This window comes from Notothenia rossii (assembly GCF_949606895.1).
Source record: "Notothenia rossii genome assembly, chromosome: 4".
Taxonomy (NCBI): domain Eukaryota; kingdom Metazoa; phylum Chordata; class Actinopteri; order Perciformes; family Nototheniidae; genus Notothenia; species Notothenia rossii.
Window position 1 is genome coordinate 41,530,305 of NC_136902.1, and position 25,387 is coordinate 41,555,691.

The 25,387-nt window shown below is 40.3% G+C and overlaps 1 protein-coding gene across 1 annotated transcript in view; it reads right to left on the bottom strand.

Moving 5' to 3' along the window:
- prkcz (protein kinase C, zeta) overlaps positions 1-25,387 on the bottom strand; it is a 183,747-nt gene that overhangs the window by 62,394 nt on the left and 95,966 nt on the right. The window contains exons 5-6 of the mRNA XM_079673749.1: positions 12,918-13,003; positions 1,186-1,332 (exon numbers count right to left, since the gene is read on the bottom strand). Of these exons, the coding sequence (XP_079529875.1) occupies positions 1,186-1,332; positions 12,918-13,003 (233 nt within the window). The remainder of the gene's footprint in view (positions 1-1,185; positions 1,333-12,917; positions 13,004-25,387) is intronic.

Sequence of the window (25,387 nt, forward strand, 5' to 3'; positions counted from 1 at the left end):
AACAAATTACAGCCTAATAATGACAGCTTCACCTTCTCTATATCGCCTCGTTCACACACTAAATCAATAATACAAATGCAACAACAGATTATATAAGCATTTCGTTCAAATGCGATTTAAAATGCTCAGGTGTTACACCTCTTATGAAATATAGAATACATTTATTGCTGAGTTTATGTCTGAGCCAACAGACTCACAGATCGTGGGCTACTGAGAGATATGCAAAATACACCGCATGTAGCACGACACAAACCCCCGCTGTGGATTTTCAAAATACAGTAAAACTATGGTCACAGGCCCAAGTTTAACTCTCTGAGGCCTGCAAGGTCTGCCTACAAAACACAAATAAAAAACGTTTATGTAGCCCCAACAACAGCCTCTGATCATCAACAGACTTCATGTAATGCTTCATTGGATGCATAGATAATAATCTCTATCTCACTCCTAAAACATCTAAATCTACTTCCAGCATGGATAAATGTTCATAAAATACATCCATTGTTTGTTCTATATGCTTCTTGAAATCCAAAAAACACACAGTTTTTCTAGAACAGATTACAAATCGCCTGAAAATGGTACAAACAAGTGGCAACATGTTTGACGAAGGTGCTGGGCTATATCATGCAATCGAAAGTGAAACGTAAGCTCGCTCCATTGCGGAGATATTCCCACGAGAGTGCAGAAAACTTAAATTAATTCACTATCAATCAATCAAAAACGTTATTAATCCCACAAGAGGGGAATACAAACTGCAAGAGGAAAAACAGTATATGTACAAAGAAAGAGGAATCTGTGTTGTGCTAAAGTCAGTAGTCTGCTTAATTCAAATGTAATTACATTACATATTTTAATGGTTTTCATTCACATGCTTTTTTTGTATTGTTGGTCATCTGTTAGAAATAATTAGCATTTTTTATTATTTCTTACATTGTTATTGGCATAATTCCCATTTCATTTCACTTGTTTCAAAAATTGTATTATTTTCTTTTCTTCTTTTTTCTTCCAATGTGTGTTAATAGATGTGTAAACTTTTTCTTTACACTATTCACACTCTCTGTGGCTGCAACCTTTGTGTAAATACAGTTTGGAAATAGTCTTCATCACTTCAGTGTGTGAGCTTGATTAGAATGTGTGCTGCTTGGCTGTGTTATGTCAGATAGATTGCTGCTGTTAGCTGCTGGGTACATGATGAATACTCACCATAAGCCTTTGGCAGGTCTGAGGGATGAGTCTGTGACAGCGCTTATGGACCAGCAGTTTGCAGTTGATACACTTGTAGCCCTGCCTGCCCAGCCCCCATATCCTTTCAGCACAGTGGCCACAGTAGGCTTTCTGCAAGACACACACAGGACACATTAGTCTTTAGCACACTCACTGATACAACCCCTGGCGATTCTCATAAAGCACTAATTAACAGCAATACATGAATAAATAAGTGTGATGGACATACAGTGACCTTTCCAGATGAAGTATTACACATTTCTCCTTACTGTACTGTTTTAATGCGGGTCTATTCTGGTTGTGATTGCTGCTCGGTCCATTATTCACTCTTGTTTTAGCTCGGTTTTTGGTTTCTACCAACATCTGAAGGAAATACCTTTTCTCTTTAGCTGAATTGCCCCATTATATTCAGCAGCTAGCCTCTAACTGTGTCTGTCTGCCGTTTATAAGCAGGTGATGGACAGTGACTTTGTGAGAGCTTTTTCATCCAGTATACATGTGTTATTTTCATGGAATCTAAAGACTCATAAGGAGACCATTTCTAGTCATGATGATGCAAGTCTCTATTGTAGCCATTTTGTCGTAGAGAGACCAATTTTTTTAAGCGACACTGTATAAAATGATCTTTTGTGACCTCTCAAACATGGAGTTCTCGAATCAGCCTATTAGTACAAAAATAAACAAGAAAGTCTATCAGTAACACATGAATCCTTGTCATCCAATCATGTGAGTTATCTAACCTGTGGCACATATCCATATCGGCAAATTACACTGAACAAAAAATTAGAACGCAACACTTTTGTTTTTGCTCCCATTGTTCATGAGCTGAAATACAGGTGAGGATGAATGAAATCAGAATGAAAATGTACACAAAAGGGCTATTTCTCTCAAACATTGTTCACAAATGTGTCTAAATCTGTGTGAGTGAGCACTTCTCCTTTGCAGAGATAATCCCACCACCAGTCATATCAAGATGCTGATTAGACAGCATGGTTATTGCACAGGTGTGCCTTAGGCTGCTCACAATGAAAGGCCACTCTAAAATGTGCAAGAACTGGGATGTTTCCAGCTTCCAGGATTTGTGTACAGATGGAGGATGAACGGCACAACAGTGGGGCTCAGGATCTCTTCTCGGTATCTTTGCATTCAAAATGCCATCAATAAAATGCACCTGTGTTCGTTGTCCACAACATACGCCCGCCCATACCATAACCCGACCGCCACCCTGGGCTACTTGATTCACAACGTTGACCTCAGCAAAGCGCTCACCCACATGACGCCATACACGCTGTCTGCCATCTGCCCTACAGTGAAAACCGGGATTCATCCGTCAAGAGGGCACTTCTCCAAAGTGCCAAACGCCATCAAGGTTGAGCATTTGCCCACTGAAGTTGGTTACAATAATTTAGGTTTCCGACAGTTTGTGCAGAAACTCTTTGGTTATGCAAACCGATTGTTGCATCAGCTATCAAGATGCCAAGATTTTTTTCTCTAAAATATGTTTATTCCTGTAAACAGAATATTATTTTTGTCTGGTATACATCTACTCTAAAGCACAGACCTAATGCAGTTACATCACATGGTCTCTAGAGCGTTGGTTCTGTCATTGGTGTTTAGCTGACATTGCTAAATTAGGACTGAAGGCTGTTCAGTGTCCCTGGACAACAATTCATCCGTCACCAAAATATCCCCCTGTAGACTGAACACATGCAGTGTGTGTGTGTGTGTGTGTGTGTGTGTGTGTGTGTGTGTGTGTGTGTGTGTGTGTGTGTGTGTGTGTGTGTGTGTGTGTGTGTGTGTGTGTGTGTGTGTGTGTGTGTCTGTGTGTGTGTGTGTGTGTCGACAGCATTCATGCATTGGGGTGGATGCTGACGGTGTAAAGAACAAAGAGTCCCAGTCACTGCTCTGTTGCCATGGAAATGTTTCAGCAAGACTTCAAAGGCTTCCTTCTGTCTTTCTCATCTGACTCTACACAGAGGTTAAGGCACACATTTATAAATTAATCACCAGCTTTAGTCCTGTTTCTTTCCCTACACAGCACCCAACCAGTCAGCAGTGTGAAGAGTCACTGTGTCAGGCTGTGGACACCAGGCAGTCAGCCCTTTTAATAGTGATGCCTTTTATACCTCAAGATAACCAGGCTCAACAGTTTTTTTATCCTCAACTTGTTTTCAGATGTCTAAAAACACAGCAGGAGTCTTGTGATCAAACCCAAAGGCTTTGCATACCAAGCCTGCATCTTTCTTATGTGTTTGTTTGTATCTGATTAAAATAGTTACGCATAGAAACCTTGCACATTTTCAAATGCTTAGTTTAATATTCTATTTGTTACACAACTAAATGCAGAGGCCAGGGTTGCACTATTAAAAGTCAAAGCTTGCTATGGATAGTGCAATGGATAGTGTTAGTCCCAATCAGGGCTAATGAATGAATGACTTGAGCAAGAAGCTATCGTTTAGCTGCCTAGAACACAATCATTGCTGTGTAATCTTCGTACATCCTTTGTTTCTACGATCTTGTAGGTGGCAGCACTTTCAGCTTAATGCTAACATTAGCATTCTAAAAAGCTGACAGTGACTTTGTAATATTTAGAAGGTCAAATGTTCACTTCCTAATTTTACAGTGCTATTTGACTTAATTCAAGTTCAACGGACCATATTTGGTCATACACCAAAGCACTGAACTGATGTTGATGGTTCTATGGGAAAACAAATGAGAAATCAACAGTGATCCTCTGTGGACCTTTAATATCAGTAAAGTAGTTCATATAAATCCATCTAACAAAATCTTTACCAACAAACCCTTAGACATAACCATAGAAATCTAGGAGCCACAATCTGAGCCTCTGCAATCCTCCGGAAAATATGCTCGAAAATAATAGATAGACAACATTACAACCCACATTCAATACATTATTATACTGCATTGTTTATTTATCTATTTCAATGCAAATGTAAATTGAAATGTAAATGTAATTGAATATAGGTTAAAAAGAGTCAACCAACAATTTCCCTTTTTTTGTTAACTCTACTAGCCATCATGTTAATTACAAGTTGTAAATAACAGATGCTGATCGCTTAAACTTAAGAACTTATCTATGCGGTTGGTTGCTGTTACACGGCAAGATGAAATGATAGATATGTGGCTTTATCAAATACAAGAACGGGCACGAGCAAAAAATAGGACTCAAGAGCACAACCAGGCAAAAAAGATTTTAGTCAAGCGTTTAATCCAAAAGGCAAAATAATACAGGCAAAGATAAAAAAAAATGATCCCCCCCACTCCAAATCAAAAAGGTTGCTGACCCCTGCAATAGGGTCTTCGCCGACCTCTGGTCTCAGACCCTAATGAGGTTATTTAAGACAGCCATGTTGTTGCATCACCCAAAGATTTTCTTTTTACTTAAAAGGCTGAACTGTGTGTTGAAACTTCAGATCTTATGTTCCCATTAGGTATGCTGGTTTAAAGTCCAGACTCCAGAATCACACTGTTTGATAGCCTTATTAAGCCAATCATTTCCAAAGACGAGTTTAGATAATGGGGTTGAATGTTCTAAAAGAATCCTCAAAAAATTGCTACATGCCACAAATCTTCCTTTATTACCAATACAGGCAGTGTTTAGCTCAGATCAAGATAAATACATGATGATATGCCATCAGGAGCTGTTCTAATATATTGAAAGAACTATTCATCTGTTGAAACTTCACTTGGGGAACATAATTCTGGTATCTAGAAGAACAGAAACAAGCCCAAAGAAAACATTGAGCCCTGAAGGAACCATGAACAGTGAGACATTACAGCTGCACTGGCTGGCCCTGCGTAGGGCAGTGGAGTGTGTGTGACGTCCTTGACCCAGCTGGACATTTGCGGCAAGTGACGTGAATATAAAATAGAATAGAAAGCCTTTATTGTCATTGTACAAAAACATACAACAAGATTTGGAGTACAACCCTGTCACATTGCGCAGAAAACGAAAACAGACAACATAAAAACACGTCGGTAGGACAGACAAACTTAAACACGTTTACAGGGGGGAATAAATAGTTTAGAACAATGGCGAAAAAATCTATAAAGTGCATCAAAGAATAACAAGTGCATATGAGTTAAGTAATTGAAAGAGTATTGCACTTAAGACTGTAGGTTTAACAGCCTGGTGGTCCAGGGGTAATAATATTCTAATAACCCCAGTCTGCTCCACTCTGCGATTAAATTCACTGCAGGATTTACCACATAACCATATCAAGAGCACAGCCTGATTAAACAGAAATAACATCATTTATACATTGTACTTTGGGCAGACTGTCAAACTTCACTACACAGCAGCCAGCAGACTGAAACCAGTGCAGATATGGACTGCAACCTTTTACAGTACATGTCATGCTGAAGTGCATCTGGTTGTGAAGGGTCCAGCAGCTGCCTGCAGCTCGGGAATAAAGGGATGAGTACAAAAAAGCTTTCATTGATTGCCAGTCCTCCCTGCAGCCCGGCAGACAGATCATATGAGTGCCTGGAAACTGACAGCATAATATGCCGGGAAATGATCTGCTGTCTAGTTCACCTCTGAGTAAGAAACGTATCAGAACAGACTGACCAATAATGACTGCATCAATCCGAGCAGTGACATCAGGCCACAAAGGTACAATACAAATATATATCACATGTATTACCACCACAAACTGATGCAGCTTCCATAGAACTAAGACAGGCTGATCTATGTGGTTTAAACCCAGTGCTGGCCCCACCTGCTGGGGATGGAAAGGTAAAAGCTGCTGTCCCGCTCGGACAAAAAGAGGCAACAACCTCCCCTCACTCAACAGCATCATCTATTAGAATTCTCTATGATAGGAAATCATTTGTAATGCTTCTTCTCCTATTTCCTTAAGGGTGGGGTAAACTGGACCATCCTTTATGAAAGAAAAGGACATAATGCTGTCCCATACTGTGACTCCGTTCAGCTGCACATCATAAACATCTGTCTCCCAGTGTAAGTGCAGTCAGATTCTCGTAGCACCGCAGTTGTCTCTTCCTAAACCCTGAGGAATTCTCTTTCATCTCTCCTAACCCAATGAAGTTTTCCACTAATGTAAAAGATAGAAGACCAGTTCTTTGACTATTTGACCGCAGCCAAGGCAATTTCAAATGGGTCAAAAGAGGCTAGCCTAGAGAGTTCTAGGACAATACCTCAGCCAAGGGTCCAGACTGTTTCCTATTTGTATTTTAATGATTTTCAACTTTAGGGTCCAGATGGGCAATTTTAGCGCTATTCTGATTGCATTTCAAATGTAAATATGAGTGTCCTGAGCATACTAGGAATTGTTTATGTGTATCTATCGGTCTTCAGCTATTATCCTGATAAGACAGCTCTTGTCAACGGTAGAAATGACCACGTTCCCTCTCAGTTCTCAGTAGCCTGCTTTAACCAGCATGAATTTTTAATTGGATGTTCTGTCTAGTAGCATGTGAGGCTGGTGTGTCAGTCACATCCTTAACAGAGCGCTTGTGATGGCAAACAGCCAGCATTGACAGCTGGATTCTGCCTCATCATGTGGGAAACAGGAGCTAACGAGACCCAATTATTTCTAATGAGAGGCAGCTTTCTGCACTGCAACATCAGGGGGAGATGGAGAGGAGGGGGGGGGGGGGGAGGGGCAGACATGTAGAGTCTGAGAGAAAGGAGAGGGATGGAGTGAGAATAGGGAAGAGAAACCTGACCTACTTCTCCTTGGCTTATTTATATGCTGAGGACAACATTGTGAACCAACCAGAAGCCTGGAAGCTGGCATAGCAACAACGGTCAGAGAAATCCCAGACTGAAAAACAACTGGTCCATTTTACCAAGACTAAATCATACATTTATAATAAAACTATATCCATGGAAATGACATCCCTGTGTCCTGAAATGTGCATATGAATTAGATTTTTTGTAATTTTAACAGTTAAATGAAACAGTGTAAAAATTGTCAACATATTAATTGTAATGTCCTACAATCTCTGAGACTTGTCAACTAAATGTTTTTTGACGTTTTTCCGCTGTTCTATTTTTGCACCTTAGAGAACATGATTAAGGTTAATAATAATAATAGGCTTGATTACAGAATAAAGACAAATTAAATGCTGACTTGAAGCAGGAAAATCTGTCAATATTTACCCAAAACCATTATCTTATCTTCAAGAAAATATTTCAACATTCTGGTAAAAAAATACACAATATTCATTACATTTCTTTTTGGAGAGTGAGATGAGAAGATGGATGTCAATCTCATGTCTTTTTGTTAATAAGGAAGTTGGAGTCGGCACACAGTTAGCCTAGCTTAGACTGAAAAGTCTGAGTGTAATGTACCGGTAACTAGCCTGGCAGTCTAGCTTCATATTACTCTAACCAACACCTCTACAGTTCACTTCATATAATAGTATCATTCATAGTTTATAAAGTGCACAAATAAATATAGAAAAGGAGTATGTTTCTGCCAGTAACAGCCGGTCCAACGTGGTAAAGCTTCCTGAAGTCTGGTTTTCTTCAGAAAGTTGAAGATAAAGAGGTAGGGTTAGGTTGTCAGGTTTATGGTTACTAAAGTCCAGAAATATTTAAGTTGGAAAACCTTCCTTGGATTTAGTGGGAATTAATAGGGAAGTTATCCTTTAACTCTCATTATGACAGAAGGCCTAATTTGCCAACATTCCATAACTAGTTTTAATAATAACTCAAATTAATAATAATAATAATACATTTGATTTATATAGCACACTTTAAAAACAATGTAATCTCAAGGTGCTTCACAAAGCTATAAGGAGAAAAAAATCAAACAAATACAAATAAAAAGATATCTAAAGGAGCATATTGAATAAAATATGCTAATATAAAAAATAAAAAGGTTAAGAGCATAAAAGGTTTAAAAATAAATAAATAAATACAGTAAAGGACAGTCAGTAAAATGTGGTGCGGAACAGGTGGGTCTTGAGGCATTTCCTAAAAACTGAGAGTGATGCCGTGGTCCGTATGTTCTCTGGAAGCTCATTCCACAGACGTGGACCCAGGGAGGAGAAACCATGGTTTCCCATGGTGACCAGTTTTGTCCGCGGAACAGCCAGGAGCTGTCTGACCTGAGTGTGCGTGAGGTATGGGAATGTTTTCTGGTTAGCAGTTCCTGTAGGTAGGTGGGGGCAGTGTGGTTGATGGCGTTGAAGAGCATTATGAGGACTTTTTAGTTGATCCGGTGGGTTACAGGGAGCCAGTGGAGTGAGTGAAGGATGGGGGTGATGTGCTCTGAATTGCGTGTTTTTGTGAGTATTCGGGCGGCACAGTTTTGTAGATATTGCAGTCTCTGAGTGGTTTTTGTTGGAATGCCTGCAAGCAGAGAATTTCAGTAGTCAATGCGGGAGGTGATGAAGGCATGGACCAGTTTTTGGTCAAATGAATAATGACTCTATATAACAATATAAGAATAATACACGGAGGACGGAGCTTCTCTTTTCCTCCCCCTCTCCTGACAGCCCGTCAGTATCTGTGGTCTCATGCAGCAGCTGATCCAGTAATGAGTGACCCGACAGTAAAAATAAACATATTTATAACTAGTTTAGGTAGTTTGAGAGGTGATTAAAATAGCCAAGGGTGATGATCTAACTTGAAGTGTGTGTTTTGTGCCGCCCATCACAGCGGGCGGAGCTGCAGGTTATCATGCAGAGCTGCGTGTCACCTCTCCTGTCCGATTAGACTTCACTCGCGTTTATGTCCATATCGATCAAATCTAGCTGGAAGCTCCTGCTGGGTGCATTGTCCTGCGAGATACCGGGACCTTGCTCGAAACACTGGGGCTATTGCGTCATCGTTAGCAGGAAATGATGGTGATAGGGCGTAATCACAGAGCCTTTTGGCCCCCCAAGGCCCCCGCCTTTTGGCGTTTCGTTGCACATGTTATGGGATGCTTGCAAATGAAGTGATCTGTACATAGGATGGAAGAAGGCTACTGAATGAAGTGCATGGTAACAACTCAAATAAATAGACTTTCAACCAAAACATGCTGGAAGACCTAGTTGTGAACAAACATTTCAGATGTCCCAATCTTAACTTCACTTAGAAGAATGCTGACCCTTTGCGACAATAGTCAGGTGTGATACCACCATGCCTTTACAGACACCAACCACCTGCATTGATATAGTACTTTTTAAATAGTTCAAACTGTTTCAACAGCATAATTTTTAACCAACTGCTTAAGTGTCCTAAACCTAATAATTCAGGATGCAAAGTTCAACACAGTCTACTACACCAAGCCATCCAAGACAACCTCAACTCCCAACCACATCTGAATTTAAACAATGCAGGAATGAAGTTTCCTCAAAACTATTTAGTTTTTAAACAAACAAGTGGATGAAAGCATTCCGCTAAACAGCAAACAGTTGCAAGAAAAGTATGTGAACCCTTTGGAACTACCTGGATTTCTGCATAAATTGGTCATAAAATGTGTTCTGATCTTCATCTAAGTCACAACAATAGACAAACACAGTCTGTTTAAGCTAAAACCACACAAACAATTATATGTTTTTATTGAACACACCATGTAAACATTCACAGTGCAGGGTGGAAAAAGTATGTGAACCCTTGGATTTAATAACTGGTTGACCCTCCTTTGGCAGCAATAACCTCAACCAAACGTTTCCTATAGTTGCATATCAGACCTGCACAATGGTCAGGAGGAATTTTGGACCATTCCTCTTTACAAAACTGTTTCAGTTCAGCAATATTCTTGGGATGTCTGGTGTGAATCGCTCTCTTGAGGTCATGCCACAGCATCTCAATTGGGTTGAGGTCAGGACTCTGACTGGGCCACTCCAGAAGGCCTATTTTCTTCTGTTGAAGCCATTCTGTTGTTGATTTACTTTGCTTTGGGTCGTTGTCCTGTTGCATCACCCATCTTCTGTTGAGCTTCAATTGGTGGACAGATGGCCTTAAGTTCTCCAGCAAAATGTCTTGATAAACTTGAGAATTCATTTTTCCGTCGATGATGGCAATCTGTCCAGGCCCTGAGGCAGCAAAGCAGCCCCAAACCATGATGCTCCCTCCACCATACTTCACAGTTGGGATGAGGTTTAGATGTTGGTGTGCTGTGCCTTTTTTTCTCCACATATAGCGTTGTGTGTTCCTTCCAAACAACTAAACTTTGGTTTCATCTGTCCACAGAATATGTTGCCAGTAGTGCTGTGGAACATCCAGGTGCTCTTTTGCAAACTTCAAACGTGCAGCAATGTTTTTTCTGGACATCAGTGGCTTCCTCCATTTTATGACCAACTTATGCAGAAATCCAGGTAATTCCAAAGGGTTTTTCTTGCAACTGTATATGACCAGAGCAGAAGTCTAGTCATTAGCCCTAATGCACTTACTGTTTGTGTCTTTTATTGAACAAGCCAGGCTACATCAGTAGTAATGGCCCCTTCAAGGTGGAGATGCTGGAGTAAAGTGATGAGTCAGCAAGATAACGCTGCACTGGGTTGATCCACTTAGAGATGTTTCATCCTAAGAGCTGTTTTACTTACCAGGACAATTGTAACAGTGGGCACATGGTTAGCCTAGCTTCAGTGAAGGTGATGTAAAGGTAAGGTTTTAAAGATCAACCTTATATCTGTTTGAAAGGTATGGCACCAACTAAAATAATATATTAGCGTGAGCGTATAACTAAATGATGCACTTTCACATTAAAAAAGAAACATTTTCTCCAAAGACATGATATGACCTCACTAAAGGAGAAGCTTCAACACCAAGGTAAAGCAGTTCAACCTGACCTCTTTTGAAATAGCATTACCATAATGTATTTCCCCTGCCTTTCAGAGTGGCATATCTGCATTCCTGAATAAGAACACTCTAAAGTTTTAGGTTGGTAGGAGGAGGTGTGTGTGTGTGTGTGTGTGTGTGTGTGTGTGTGTCTGTGTGTGTGTGTGTGTGTGTGTGTGTGTGTGTGTGTGTGTGTGTGTGTGTGTGTGTGTGTGTGTGTGTGTGTGTGTGTGTGTGTGTGTGTGTGTGTGTGTGTGTGTGTGTGTGTGTGTGTGTGTGTGTGTGTGTGTGTGTGTGTGTGTGTGTGTAGAATGTAGCTACAATGGGACAACTGTCACACCAGCCATAACTAGGACACCATGAATTATGCACCAATATCCAGATATCGAATGGCTGAAGCGTTACCTGTGATATATCATTTAACTGCAACATGTTTCTGACACACTGCTCTCTATACCTTAACAAGAAACAAATCACAGGAACTGTGAGGTGCAGCAATATCAAATGTATACACAATTCCTAGAAAAGGGCTGCTTCTTCACACACCACCTGCTGATGAAGACCATGACATGAGGATAAAAGTGTGTGGATGAAGAACCTCAAGCATGATTATAGGTAATTCTTTCAAATTCAAGAAAGAGCTTTCATGATCCAACCCTATTGCATTTAATAAACATACAGAAGCCTGGGGTCGGACTTTGATTCAAAGCCAATATAAGATTTGTTCAGAGCTTGGTATTGGATTGAGTATGGCTGGATGATATCAATGCAGGATCTGTTAGCTCTTACAGATATAACAACCCTAAAAGCAGCTGCTGCCTCCAGATACTAACTGCCTCTGTACAGACTGAAAATGACGCTCAATGCACAGACATGTCATCACCAGTGGTGGAAGAAGTACTCAGATCTTTTACTTAAGTAAAGGTAGCAACACTTATTTGTAAAAATACTCTGATAAAGGTAAAAGTCCTGGATTCATTTACTTAAACGGGAGCCGTTACGTTTGGATCAATCTGCGGACTTCCTCACACACACACACACACATACTCGGCGGGACGTTGCGAGGCTCGCTGCTGCGTGGAGCGGACACTGTGAGCTGAGTTCCAGCCAGGGCACACAAACAAACTCCCAGCCAGGCTGCGGGCGTGTGTGTGTTTGGGGCTGGGTTTCGCTGTGTCTCGCTGTCTGGCAGACGGCCACTGGGCTCACAGGGAGGGGGGGGGGGGGGGGGGCAGGAGCTCCAACAAGCCTTTTAGGACAGAGAGTGAATACACATACTATACAGAGATGCTGTTTGAGAAACCAATGTGAGTTTGGACAATTTCACAATATAAATTATTTTAGTAGACCTCAACAATGGAATTATGATCAGTAGAAATGACCATGACATGGGACCTTTAGGTAAATGAACAAAAGTATTGGCTTCAAAATGTACTTAAAGTACCTAAAGTCAAAGTAATTCGGAATCCTATATATTAAATGACGGGATATTGATTATTGATGCATTAATGTGTTCATCACGGCTCCATTTGGAACTCACTTTAATTAATTGTATATGGCTTCTGGATATATTTACCTGAAATTAAATGTTAATGTTCATTTTTAGTTATTAGTTGATTTATATTCTATTTCAGTTTATAATCTGAATCTATAAAGTAACAATATCATTAAAATACATTAAATGAATACTACAGTTATGTGAAATCTGTTGATATAATACATTTATTTAAAATCAACGGTTCAGTTTTTTCAGTGTACACCAAACTGGAATTACTATCATTATACACTTCCTGTGTCTTCCATTGGCACCAGGTCCTTATCATGTTATCCCGGTGAAGACAGACCCATAACTGAACTGATGGAAGCATTGTTCCGGCATTACTCCTCCGGGTGGGAATATGTATCAGCGTCAGCGAGATTTGAAGACACTCACCCTGTTAAAGCGCTTGGCCTGGAAGAGGTGTCCGTTGACTCGGTAGAGTTTCCTCCATCTTCTGGCCCCACGGCGATAGATCGATTCTAGGAGAGAGAGGAAACGGTTGTAAAGTAGCAACATTGTGAGGGGCTGATGGGAAATATGTGTGCCGAACAATGGGTGAGCAAGATGATTGATAGAGAAGAGGGTAAGCTGAAGGAGATGTCCTTCCTTCTCGAGTAGTCTGAGTTCAAGTGAGGGGAAGACATACATCAGGTTTCTATACAATGCGCACGCATCCTCACACACATACACAGCAGACACACACACACAAACCCAAAGGGCCTGTCTCTCGGCTCTCCCTTCATCTTCCTCTTTCTTCCCTAGCTTCTTCCTCTCTTCAAAACCTCCATCCCTTCTTTTCTTTCACTTCTGGTGATGATTGGACTCATTAGTGCTCCATAATACATTGTATTCAGATGAGACCATCAAGGTGTAGCTATTTTTAACAGGATCATGTAGTCAGCTATTATTAAACTGCAGGGCACAAACATGCGCCGGCGGTGTGCTGAAGCTTCTGTCGTTATATTAGACTATTATTTAAATTATCTCAAATTGGGCTGTTACAAATGGTTTATCTGGATTCATGATGACCTGCTGAAGCAAAACTGAGACATCTACTGGTTTGATTTTATAATATTTAAAATCTAAAGAGATAAAGAAGAATATGTTCTGTATTTAGGTTCAAGTATGCTCAGATTAGTTTATACATGATGAATGGCAACACACTTGACTTGGTTACTTCGATACCATTTGGATCTTATTCAAAAAGACAAATTCTGTTCATGTTCAGCTTCATATTAGTATTTAGTTTCTTTACTGGGACATGTCTCCATGCTTTAATGAGTTTAGAAATGACGCAAGATTGAATCTGTTACTTGGTGACAGAGGCGCATTTGCCAGGTGACATCTCCTAAAATGAAATGCAACACAAAAACATGGCTTCTCAAAGATGACCAGGATCCTTTATGAATCATACATATTTACACTAAAGATGAGATGCATTACAACAAATTGGCATCTCTAGACTTTGCACTTGCTCAGATCTGGGTGTGTACTCCCTCAGATTCTCAATATCCACATGTAATTCAGGACTCAAACCTCACAACAGGCAGAGAAAATGTATGCAAAAACCTATGAATAAACCCAGGGAGGCACAATCCACAGCTGTTGGCCCAGGTTCTAACATTCACAGCTCTGAACATCCTAGATAGGGAGAGTGGATCATGCCTAAAGGATACCAACATATGCAATGACAATTTGTAAGCTTTAACACCTCTGTTGCTACCAAAGATGAAGGAGTACAATTGCACTCAACTTCAGGCACAGAAATAGTATCAGAATGTAATCAACATTAAATTCACCTTGGGGCACCACTATCCAAAAAATGGAAATCCTTTTTAATTATTTCAATGGGGTTCTTGGATGGTGCACCGAGTTCATGGCGGTATGCAATGCATTCAGCCATTCAACTATTAACTGAATATGGAAAATAATTAACAATATAAAGCACCGAAGGATATCTTAGTGAGATGTATTCATTTATGAAAATAAGCTGATCAGATTTTGGGCACTTTATGATATCATAACGAGGTTTTAGCTTGTGTAACCATTAGCCAATCAGCAACCAAGGTAACCCCCCCCCCCCCCACCTTATCACCTGAATCTCCTCCTAGAGCACCATTGAGTTCTTTGTAACCAAATCTCTGTCAGAGGGGCGTGGGGAGGGGCTCCTTATTTTTCATCTAAAGTAACAGACAGAGAATCAGCACTTTGGAAACAGGGCTGAAACAGAGGGGATTATGGGTAATGCTTCAATGATCTGTTTGGTATTTGCAGCCAAACACTTCAGAGACATGTTTTGTATATATCTGAGACCTGTAATATATTGATGAAAAACAGTATGATAGGGGACCTTTAATAACAGACCGGTGCACAACAAAATGTACGGCTTCATGACCCAGCTCTTAACACAAAATAGCTAAACAACAATAACTAGTGACAAGAAGTTCAATATGAAACATGCCGGCCCACAGTCTAATCCATGTCACGGGGTACACTGAACAAAGTGTATAACCATCCTGCATCATGTCTGCTGTTCCTATAAATAAGTCATGGTTCAATCATCTACCAGTGTGTGGATCATCACTTTAGTAATCACTGCGGGAAATTATTATAGGCAACCATTATATTTATATTAGCAGCAGAACATTTTGATTTCAGGGTCTTACATTAGGCAGTGCTTAAAAAAGAAAACACTTTGTTGATGCTTTATCCCAGAGCAATGAGGACAGCAGCTTGGCCAGAAATGGACTATATAACTGCAGAACACACAGAATTATGTTGTTTATAGGAAGATCTTAAACTTAAAAAGTAATTGACGTGAGACAACTGTTTTAACAACACATTTGGAATAATGCGCCACTAAAACTAGTCCCAATCAAATGCCCTTGTTCCTCCTGTTTGAGTAATGTCTGTAAAAACTATAGTGATCAGCTATTTAATGCAATAAGATAACATATTTGCGAGGTGTTTCTGAAGAGTTAAGTGTTGGGGTTAAGTTAAGTCTTCCTCCTGCTCGTCGAGCCATCCTAATTAAGTGGAGGGACAGTGTCCCGTCCACTCATTTTCAGTGGTTGACGGACGTAATGTCCTGCATGAAATTTGAAAGGATCAGATATTGACTTCTACACTCAAACAGGAAATGTCAGGAAGCCTGGGGACCTTTTTTAAATGCATTCCACACTCTGTAAAACAATCTGCTATCGGTATAGCTTATCTGCAGCATATGTATGTAAGTATGTATACAGTACAGTATATATATGCATATGTACTGCATGCATATATATTCATTTACCAACATTTCTGGAGAATCTTCGTATGTATGAAGCTCACTGTCAGTGAATGTAGGGGATTACTTAAAGATCACCTATTGAGCAAAATCCACTTCTTCATGTCTCTTCTACATCAACATGTGTCCCCTCTTCTTCACGTCTCTTCTACATCAACATGTGTCCCCTCTTCTTCGTGTCTCTTCTACATCAACATTTGTCCCCTCTTCTTCGTGTCTCTTCTACATCAACATGTGTCCCCTCTTCTTCATGTCTCTTCTACATCAACATGTGTCCCCTCTTCTCCATGTCTCTTCTACATCAACATGTGTTCTCTCTTCTTCATGTCTCTTCTACATCAACATGTGTCCCCTCTTCTTCATGTCTCTTCTCCATCAACATGTGTCCCCTCTTCTTCATGTCTGTTCTAGATCAACATGTGTCCCCTCTTCTTCATGTCTGTTCTAGATCAACATGTGTCCCCTCTTCTTCATGTCTCTTCTACATCAACATGTGTCCCCTCTTCTCCATGTCTCTTCTACATCATCATGTGTCCCCTCTTCTCCGTGTCTCTTCTACATCAACATGTGTCCCCTCTTCTTCACGTCTCTTCTACATCAACATGTGTCCCCTCTTCTTCATGCCTCTTCTACATCAACATGTGTCCCCTCTTCTCCATGTCTCTTCTACATCATCATGTGTCCCCTCTTCTCCGTGTCTCTTCTACATCAACATGTGTCCCCTCTTCTTCACGTCTCTTCTACATCAACATGTGTCCCCTCTTCTTCATGCCTCTTCTACATCAACATGTGTCCCCTCTTCTTCATGTCTGTTATACATCAACATCTGTCCCCTCTGTGTAAAGAGACTCTGAAAGTTTCAGGAAAAAAGATTCTCTCTCTTTTTGTCCTGATCCATTTATATAAAAACCTGTCTGAAAATGAGCTGATCAGATTTTGGCCACTTGATGATTTCATAACAATGTTTTGTTTTGTGTAACCATTAGCCAATCAGCAACCAAGGTAACCCCCCCCCCCCCCCCCCCCCCCCCCCGTTATCACCTGAATCTCCTCCTAGAGCACCATCAGCACTTTGGAAACAGGGCTGAAACAGAGGGGATTATGGGTAATGCTGCAATGATCTGTTTGGTGTTTGGAGCCAAACACTTCAGAGACATGTTTTGTATTATCTGAGACCTATAATATATTGATGAAAAACAGTATAATAGGAGACCTTTAAGTCGTTGTTGTTGTTGTTATTATTAGTTTGTGTTTTTCGTTGTTCTTTCCTTTTTTCTCTGTACATATAATCAGTACAAACCTCTTGTAAACTTAACCAAAATATTTTGTATCTAGATAAAGAGTTAAGTCTTCGGTATGGAGCAGTGGGATGGGAACTGAGAATCACAGGGCAGGGTGAAAGGCCAATGCTGAGTTTGGCCTTTTCATGGGAACATTTTTGCATGATATGTAAAGTCTCCAAGCCCATGCTGAGATTACCCGGATGACATCATCCAAATAGAGTGGTGAAGGAATGAGTCCTAACAAATGAATTTAGTTAGCATTTTAACGCTTCATGTTCTCTTACATGTCTTAACATGTTTTTGTTATAAGCCTGATATACAATAAGGTCTGTGGATAACACAAGTTAAAATTATTTTCACCTTTTGTTGTACACTGAAAAAACTGAAACGTCAACAGATTTCACATAACTGTATTAGGTTGAAAGCAAAAGTATTAAGTTGAACATAATATTTTTTATTTGAGCCTGATATTATTGCTTTCGACTCTGAAATCTGTTGACATAATACATTTAATTAAAGTCAAGGTTTCAGTTTTTTCATTGTACAACATAAAACATGTCAGTAAATAGCCAAACAGTGAACATCAGATGCTTCTATGAGTCTAAAAAACAGTGGTCGCCAACAAGGGACTAAATGATAGTTCTAAACGTCAACACGCTGAACGTAAATGCCCTGACACATCAAGTCGATTTATTTTTCTATCACCATCCTTTGCTACTGTCTAATCAATCTTAATCTGAAATGCATTTTGTACCATTGTTTTCCCTTGTAATGGGTCTGTGTTTATAATATTTTACGTATTAAGTAGTTAGGATTGGATTAGTTTAGTCTTGGATTACATGTAACTGGATTCCGTTATTAGGACACAAAAAAGGTAACTGTATTTCCTGACAGTTTACAGTTACTTCTCTTACATTGTGTTTTTGCTGCAAAATGATCAGATGTTATCTCTTCTCTCGCTGTACTGTTCTGTAGGGCTAATACTTTAGGTGTCAATCTATACGCCTACTGCCTGAATCTGCTTTATGGTTTTCACTTTCTTTGCTTCATTTGTTCTGTTTTTATTCAGCAGGTGAACCTATATGAACTCTAATGCAACGTTTCCAGGTTATAATAAGGGAGGCGTGTGGTGCAGTGGGTTGTGCGTTGGTGTTGGGATCAGGGGTCACAGGTTCAAACCCCACTGCAGTCAGCATGTCGTTGTGTCCCTGAGACACTTCACCCCAAATTGCTCCTGTGGGGATTGTCCACAGTATTGAGTATGTAAGTCGCTTTGGATAAAAGCGTCTAACAAGTGACATGTAATGTAATGTAATACATGTATACTTTGAAACTTAGATTATAATTAGTTTTGTGAATACTTTTTATTACAGGTAGCTGGTAATTGAAACGGAATACATTTTGAACGTGCCCAACCCTTAAGATCTAGATGTGATGTTGTGAATACTTATTCCTCAGTATATGGGCCCCTTTTTCAAAGCTCTGGACAGCTTATCATATTTCACATATCTACATGTTTTCTTATGACTGTACTTCTATTTTTAACTTTTGGTAAATAAATGAATGAAATAGATTTTTTTTTGGCAAGCAATAGGACTTGTCGAAGCCAACACTTGACTTCTGCTAATCTGTGTATGCAAATAGGCCTTGAGAGAAGTATTTAAACCCAGACACTTGAGATACTGACTGAGGATTAACAGGCAACGCTACAGCAAACTCCTGACAGAATGCTACAGAGGTGTGATGCCACAAAGGAAACACTGCTGTCCACTCTATACTTCCTGTCAGTTCTGCATGCTGATGAAAGCCTTTGTGACTCCAGTATCTGTCTCTGAGTCAGGGTGGAGATCAGAGGAGACGAGCAGAGGACAGACACAAAGAGATTGTGCTCTTTGGGGTCTCCTCTGTGAATTCCCTCTAATCCTGTTAACGCAAGGCCTCTAAAGGAAAGTGCCTTGGAGAATCACTGGTCTGTGTTTCTATGGTTACCCACCATTCCTTCCCCCATGCCCATATTAGGGGATGAGCGAGGAGACACACTGTGCCACCGGGACATTGTGTGCGAGGAAGGTGAACCTACACATCATGTCACACATCCTCAGTGCCCGCAACAGAAGCTAAATACAGCATGTGATTAAATCATTCATTCAAACAGATGCTCTAAGTGGAAAATTGCAGCGAGTGGCAATGTGTCTTTGATCAGAGTGTTGATGAATAAATATGCGGTTACAGAAGACCATGAATTCCTGAGGCAGTTGTATTTTTTCTATGTGTTGTTAGCTGCCATACAAGCTTTATTCATCAGTCTCTGTGTTTAAATATTCATATTCGTAATATATCATATTAGGCAGCCTATTTAAATTATGGATTCTGATTGGTCAATTTGGACATTCCAGAGGTCGATCATGCTTCAAAGGATCAAGGGACTTTGTGCAAACATACCTGGAATACTTTTGGAATATTCTTTTTTATATTTGTATTTGTAAAGGGAACAGCAGAAGAAGACAGACAGGAAGTAAACACTAAAGGGAACAGCAGAAGAAGACAGATAGGAAGTAAACACTAACAGGAACACAGTATGCGCTCTGCAGTTTGGGGGTAGGCGATACCACAAAATCTGGATTCGATCCGATCCCAAGTATTTCAGGGCCAGTATCGCCGATACCGGTATAGATACTTTTTTTAATGAAAAGCGTCTTATGTACTTTCATATAGGGGGGAGCTGCATGACATGATTTTTGAGCTGAAATCATCATAAATAGACTACATCTGAATTCATTTTCGTGAGTACAGACAGGACAGTTTTTATAGACAAATAAACGTTTTACTTTCGCAAATTTAAAGTGCAAACATGAAAAATAACAATACAAAGTGGCCAGAGTAGCGAACTGTCTTCTTGCACACATCACAGTTCGCTAAGTTGTAATTGCCAGTTGTGAAATTGCTCCACACAACGCTGCTCTTTCTCTCAGCCATCATGCGCGTTTGTGTGTTGCACTCGCGAGTCTCTGGCTGCTGCTGTCCTGCCCTGCCGGCTGCTGTCAGTCAGCTTGATAATCGGCGTTCAGGCAGGGAGCGCGCGCACGTGCGCGAGCCTCTAGGAGAGGAGGACAGCAGTGGAGAGAGAAGAAAAGAGCATATACTTGTGTTCGTCTGCACATAGTTTTTTGAAGAAATTGACGAGTAGAGGAGACGGGGAAAAAAGTATAAAAGTATCGATCCTATTGGCTCTAGTATAGATATTTTGAAAAGTAACGTAATATCGGAAGTATCGATATTTTGGGATCGATCCGCCCACCCCTACTCTGCACTGTTTAAAGACTGGTTCATGGAAAATAAAATGTGAACAGACTTGGAGAGTTAGAGAAAACCTCCATCAGTGCTGCCGTAACTTTAAGTTACGGTGCTGTTTCTGCAGTTCAAGCCCTTGGTACACAGTGGAACGGACTATTATTTCTTAGCGGAAGCAATGCGATCATTTTTAAATCAATAAAGTACTTTTCTATCAGAAATGTGAAACAAGTCGTTGATTTATTTAGTATGTAGCCGTGTAATAAGCGAGATAAGTATGTCAATGTATTTCTGAAGGGCACTGTCTTCTTTATGAGCTGAAGAACCATTCAGGTGTAAGTGTAGCGTCACAGAACAAACCCAGTTTTAAATAAAAACAGCAGCCCGACTTCACTCGTGGCCTCGGTGCACCGGGAGTCTCTTTGGATGAGCTCGGGGTGTGTGCTCAGTGTGAATTCACACACCACATTACAGCGCTGCTGTAGGGGAAGTGACGGATGTGTGAAGCACCGAAGGCATGCAGAGCGCCGCTAATGTGAAATCTGAGGGGAACAGTTGAAATGTGAGCATAGATGAACAGAGGTGGAAGAAGTACTAGCAATACTACAGTCTAAAAAATAAGGTACTGCATTCGACTTTGTACTGATGTAGAAGTTAAAGAATTGTTAGCATCAAAATATAATTAAAGAACCAAAGTATTCAATATGCAGGATGGCAAATTGAAGCAAAAATATATTTTAAATGGTTGTATGATAACTATTAAGCAATAATCTCTTCATCACTTTAATGTTGCAGTTGGTAAAAATGGGATTTATTTGAATTGTTTTATATAATACAACTTATAATAATGTATTAGTTGATTGAAATTGTGTATTTATAATTTAAATGTGCAAAGTAACTAGTAACTTAATCTTCTAAATACATTTAGTGTAGTAAAAAGTATAACATTTGCCAACAAAATGTAGTACATTCAAAAGTAAGATAACATGAAAATAGTTAAATAAAGTCCAAGAACCTAAAATGTTTACTTTAGTAAATGTACAACCATTGCAAATGAACCAAGATTGATTTCATGATGATTTTTCTTGCCATTTTGCTGTGATTCATCCTCATGATATTGTAAATATTGTTAATGTATCGAACCGCTCTACAAACACCACGACTACAGATAAATACACCCGTGTGATTCCCTGTTGTTTCACATGTTACCCCTCATCATCAGATATGAATCCACACAGATAAAGATGTCCTCGCTTCAGGGGGCGGATCAGATGGTGTTTACATCTTGTTAGGATCCTCCTCCCAGCCTGAGCGCCTGAACACACAACTTCACAGAGCTGACCTATTACAACACGTCACTCTGGGGAACCAGGAAACTGCACTGCCCCATTTCTCTGCCGAGGGGTCCAACTAGAGAGAGAAGGACGCAGACTGAAGCAGCCACAACAGACAAGTCAAAAACACAATACTACACCTCCGGATGTAAAGGCCAGCGCACACAGTCCTGCCATGTTGGGTGGAGGAGGTGTGAAGAGGAGCGGACGGCTGCTGTTGCACTGTGGCCTGTGTGGGGAGTCTGAGCAGGAGAGCAGGGTGGTACTGCCAAATCTCTCCAGGACAGGACATTTACGAGGGCTTGACTCATTTCCAGACATTGTTCCTCTGGCTCACAGGAAAGTAACAGCAAGTTGCTACCAACTACACATGCCCCTCCCTCTAACACCCTTCACAAAAAACAAAGCACAAGGCTCTGATACTGGGAATACACAGTGCTGTATGTTTTTAACCCTCCTCTCCGGTCTGTTTTAACTGCTCTTACATTAACACTCAAACCATTCATAATTTTAACACTACATTTAACACACTTTGTGAACAATGTCTCAGACTACTGGTTGTAGTGAACACATACAAAGAATACACACAGAAAGTGTTCCAAAAATAACATCTGGGCTATTTGTGAGTGTGTACTATCTGATGGAATAACTTCATCTAGGGTTACCCATTCATTTCTTATGGGGGTCATCTTCGACCGGGAACGCCATAGGTGTAACAAAGTTGACTGAACCACTCAAAATAAAATCAAAGTGGTGATCACAGTTTTCATGAATACAAATTCAGCCATGTTCCTATCAGGGTGTATTGTGATTTCCTGGACACTTCCGAAGAGGGATCAATGAAACAGCTGTGAAGCATTTTTAGACATAATTAGACCTCAGTGATAGGGGATGCTCAACAATGGCATGACTAACCACTTAGTTTGACTTCAAATTAAAGCTTTTATTCAATTTTCTTTGTAATGAGCATGTTCCAGATAAAGAGGGAGAGAACGGACATTTCAAAGTGCATGAAATTACAAAAGTCAGCCAATTTCAAAGTTGGGATTACTAAAATTTGATCCGGGTTCAGGAGTCCTATCCCTATAAGGACTGGGTTTTCTGAAAGAGATGTGTGTATGTATGTGTGTGTGTGTGTGTGTGTGTGTGTGTGTGTGTGTGTGTGTGTGTGTGTGTGTGTGTGTGTGTGTGTGTGTGTGTGTGTGTGTGTGTGTGTGTCACAAGTCAGTGTCACATGTTGATGAGTCAGCCACTCTTTGTGACACCATGGCAACCAGTCTATCACCGTGTCACCACCGCATCCATACCAGAGCTGAGGGGTGAGAACACACACTGTGACACTGTAAAACACTGTAACACGCTCGGCTACATATCAAATCATTTCTTAGGCCGATATCATCTGATACAGACAAATCAAATGTTAAAATGCACACCAACTTGTTCTTATTGTAGTGTTTGTGTATATGTGCATCTCACATTCCCTCCAACCAGCGCAGATCTTTTTGTATATAACTCATATTTTTGGAGATATTAGCATTCAGTGTGTGTGATAGGGTCACTGACTGATCATGTCCTAAATACAGTTTAAAAGCCTGCTGCTGCCCGAGTGGCCACAGTCAGAAAGCAACGTTTTTCCATTTCTACTCATCTTCTCTAAAAGCGTACACACACACACACACACACACACACACACACACACACACACACACACACACACACACACACACACACACACACACACACACACACACACACACACACACACACACACACACACACACACACACACACACACACACACACACACACACACACACACACACACACACACACACACACACACACACACTAAATAAAAGCAGTACATTGATTTGGCGTCGTCAGTGCTGTTATTTAATACGCAAAAAAAATCTATTACCATTATTAAACATGAATTGTTCAGATAAAAATGTTAGTGTAAGCATGATTCTGCTGCTTTAAGATGTATTCACGTACAAATGCAAAACTCCAACTGTTTACATGCACACCGAATAAAGGCTGTGCATTGATTTGGGAAATCACATCCATACATTGGTGGAAACATTAATGTGCAGTCGGAAGCATGAAACCTCCATAAATGGGCCTTTTTTGCAATTTTCCTACATTTTATAGACAAAACTAATAAAAAAACAACAACAATTAATCAACAATGTAAATAATCATTAAAGGTGGGGTAGGTAAGTTTGAGAAACCGGCTCAAGATACACTTTTTGTTATATTCCATGGAATGCTCTTAACATCCCGATAGCAATGAATATCTTAAGTGCTTTGTCAAAATATCCATAAACAAAGGTCATCTCTGGAAGCCGTGGTACTGTAAAAAGCACGACCAATCTTCTGAGCCGGCCCGGCTAAAATAACTGGATGGCCTACCTGCCTGTCAGCCTTCCATCTGTGCACAAACTTATCTCGTGCCCTCATTGGTCATGTGCGCGTTCGTGTGTGTTGGAGGAGGGGCTCTGTAAGGAAGTGGCAGATTTTTTCCGGCTGTGTATTTTCAAATTCTTGCGAATTCGAGCTGGTTTCTCCAAAATTACCTACCCCACCTTTAATGCCGCCCACCTGTTCGCTATACATTTGAAGCTTGGTTGTTTTCTCTAATTCCAATGTGCATGTCTTTCATCAATAGTATGTGTAATATAATAACAACAGGCACTTGGCACCTACTGTATAGTGCAGTTTATATTGAAAGTACCCAATATCAGAATCTTGCTTTTAATTCAGAAATACTGTACATATTTTTTTGAGTTATTTGACATATTCTTATGGTATTTCCATTTATAATATAATGTTTCTCCCTTTTTTCAATATCTGCTCTAATTTTACATTTAAACTCTTACTGTGTTTCTGTTTCCTTTATTATACACCAATGCAAATTCCTTACATGTGAAAGCGTTCTCAGCAATAAACCAAATTCTGATTCTGAATGTCTTCTAACATTGAATTTTCAAGCAAAATTCACTTTCCTTGCCGATTCCTATGATATCACTTGTAAAGTAGGTCATCTGCATGATCTCAGCCGTGAATAGCATGTCAAGTTCATTCTACCCATGTCTCATGCTGCTTCAGACTGCTGCAAATGGTTAAGACAAGCCACAGCATCCTTAAATCCTCCTTCAGAGACTGTAACACGTTACTGCTCCACAGAGAGCGGTCTAAACGGGTCACAGAGATCCAGATCGGCAGCTGCCGCGGTTCTGAAAGGAACCGAGAGGAACCGAGAGGAACCGAGCTGTCAGGACTGACAGAGAGCAGCGCACAGAGCAGAGCCTCCCAGCCAGCATAAACTGGGACTTTGAATTGAGAAGCAGCTGCTGATGTTTAACTCTGGAGTCTAAATGACCTTGTTGAAAAAAGGATGTTCATGCTCTGATTGCAATTGAACCCCAAAATGCATGCAACGACAGTAAAACATATTTTTTTGGGAGATATCTGCATATAGTCAAATATCTAGGGCATGTGTGTGTCATGGTCGCTAACTGATCCTGTCCTGAATGACTGCTCTTCAGTCTTCAGCCGGCTGCTGCTCCTGTGGCCACAGGCAGAAAGCAACCGTTTTTTTTAAAGGCATCTTCTCTAAACACACACACACATTAAATAAAAGCTGTGCTTTGATTTGATACAAGAACC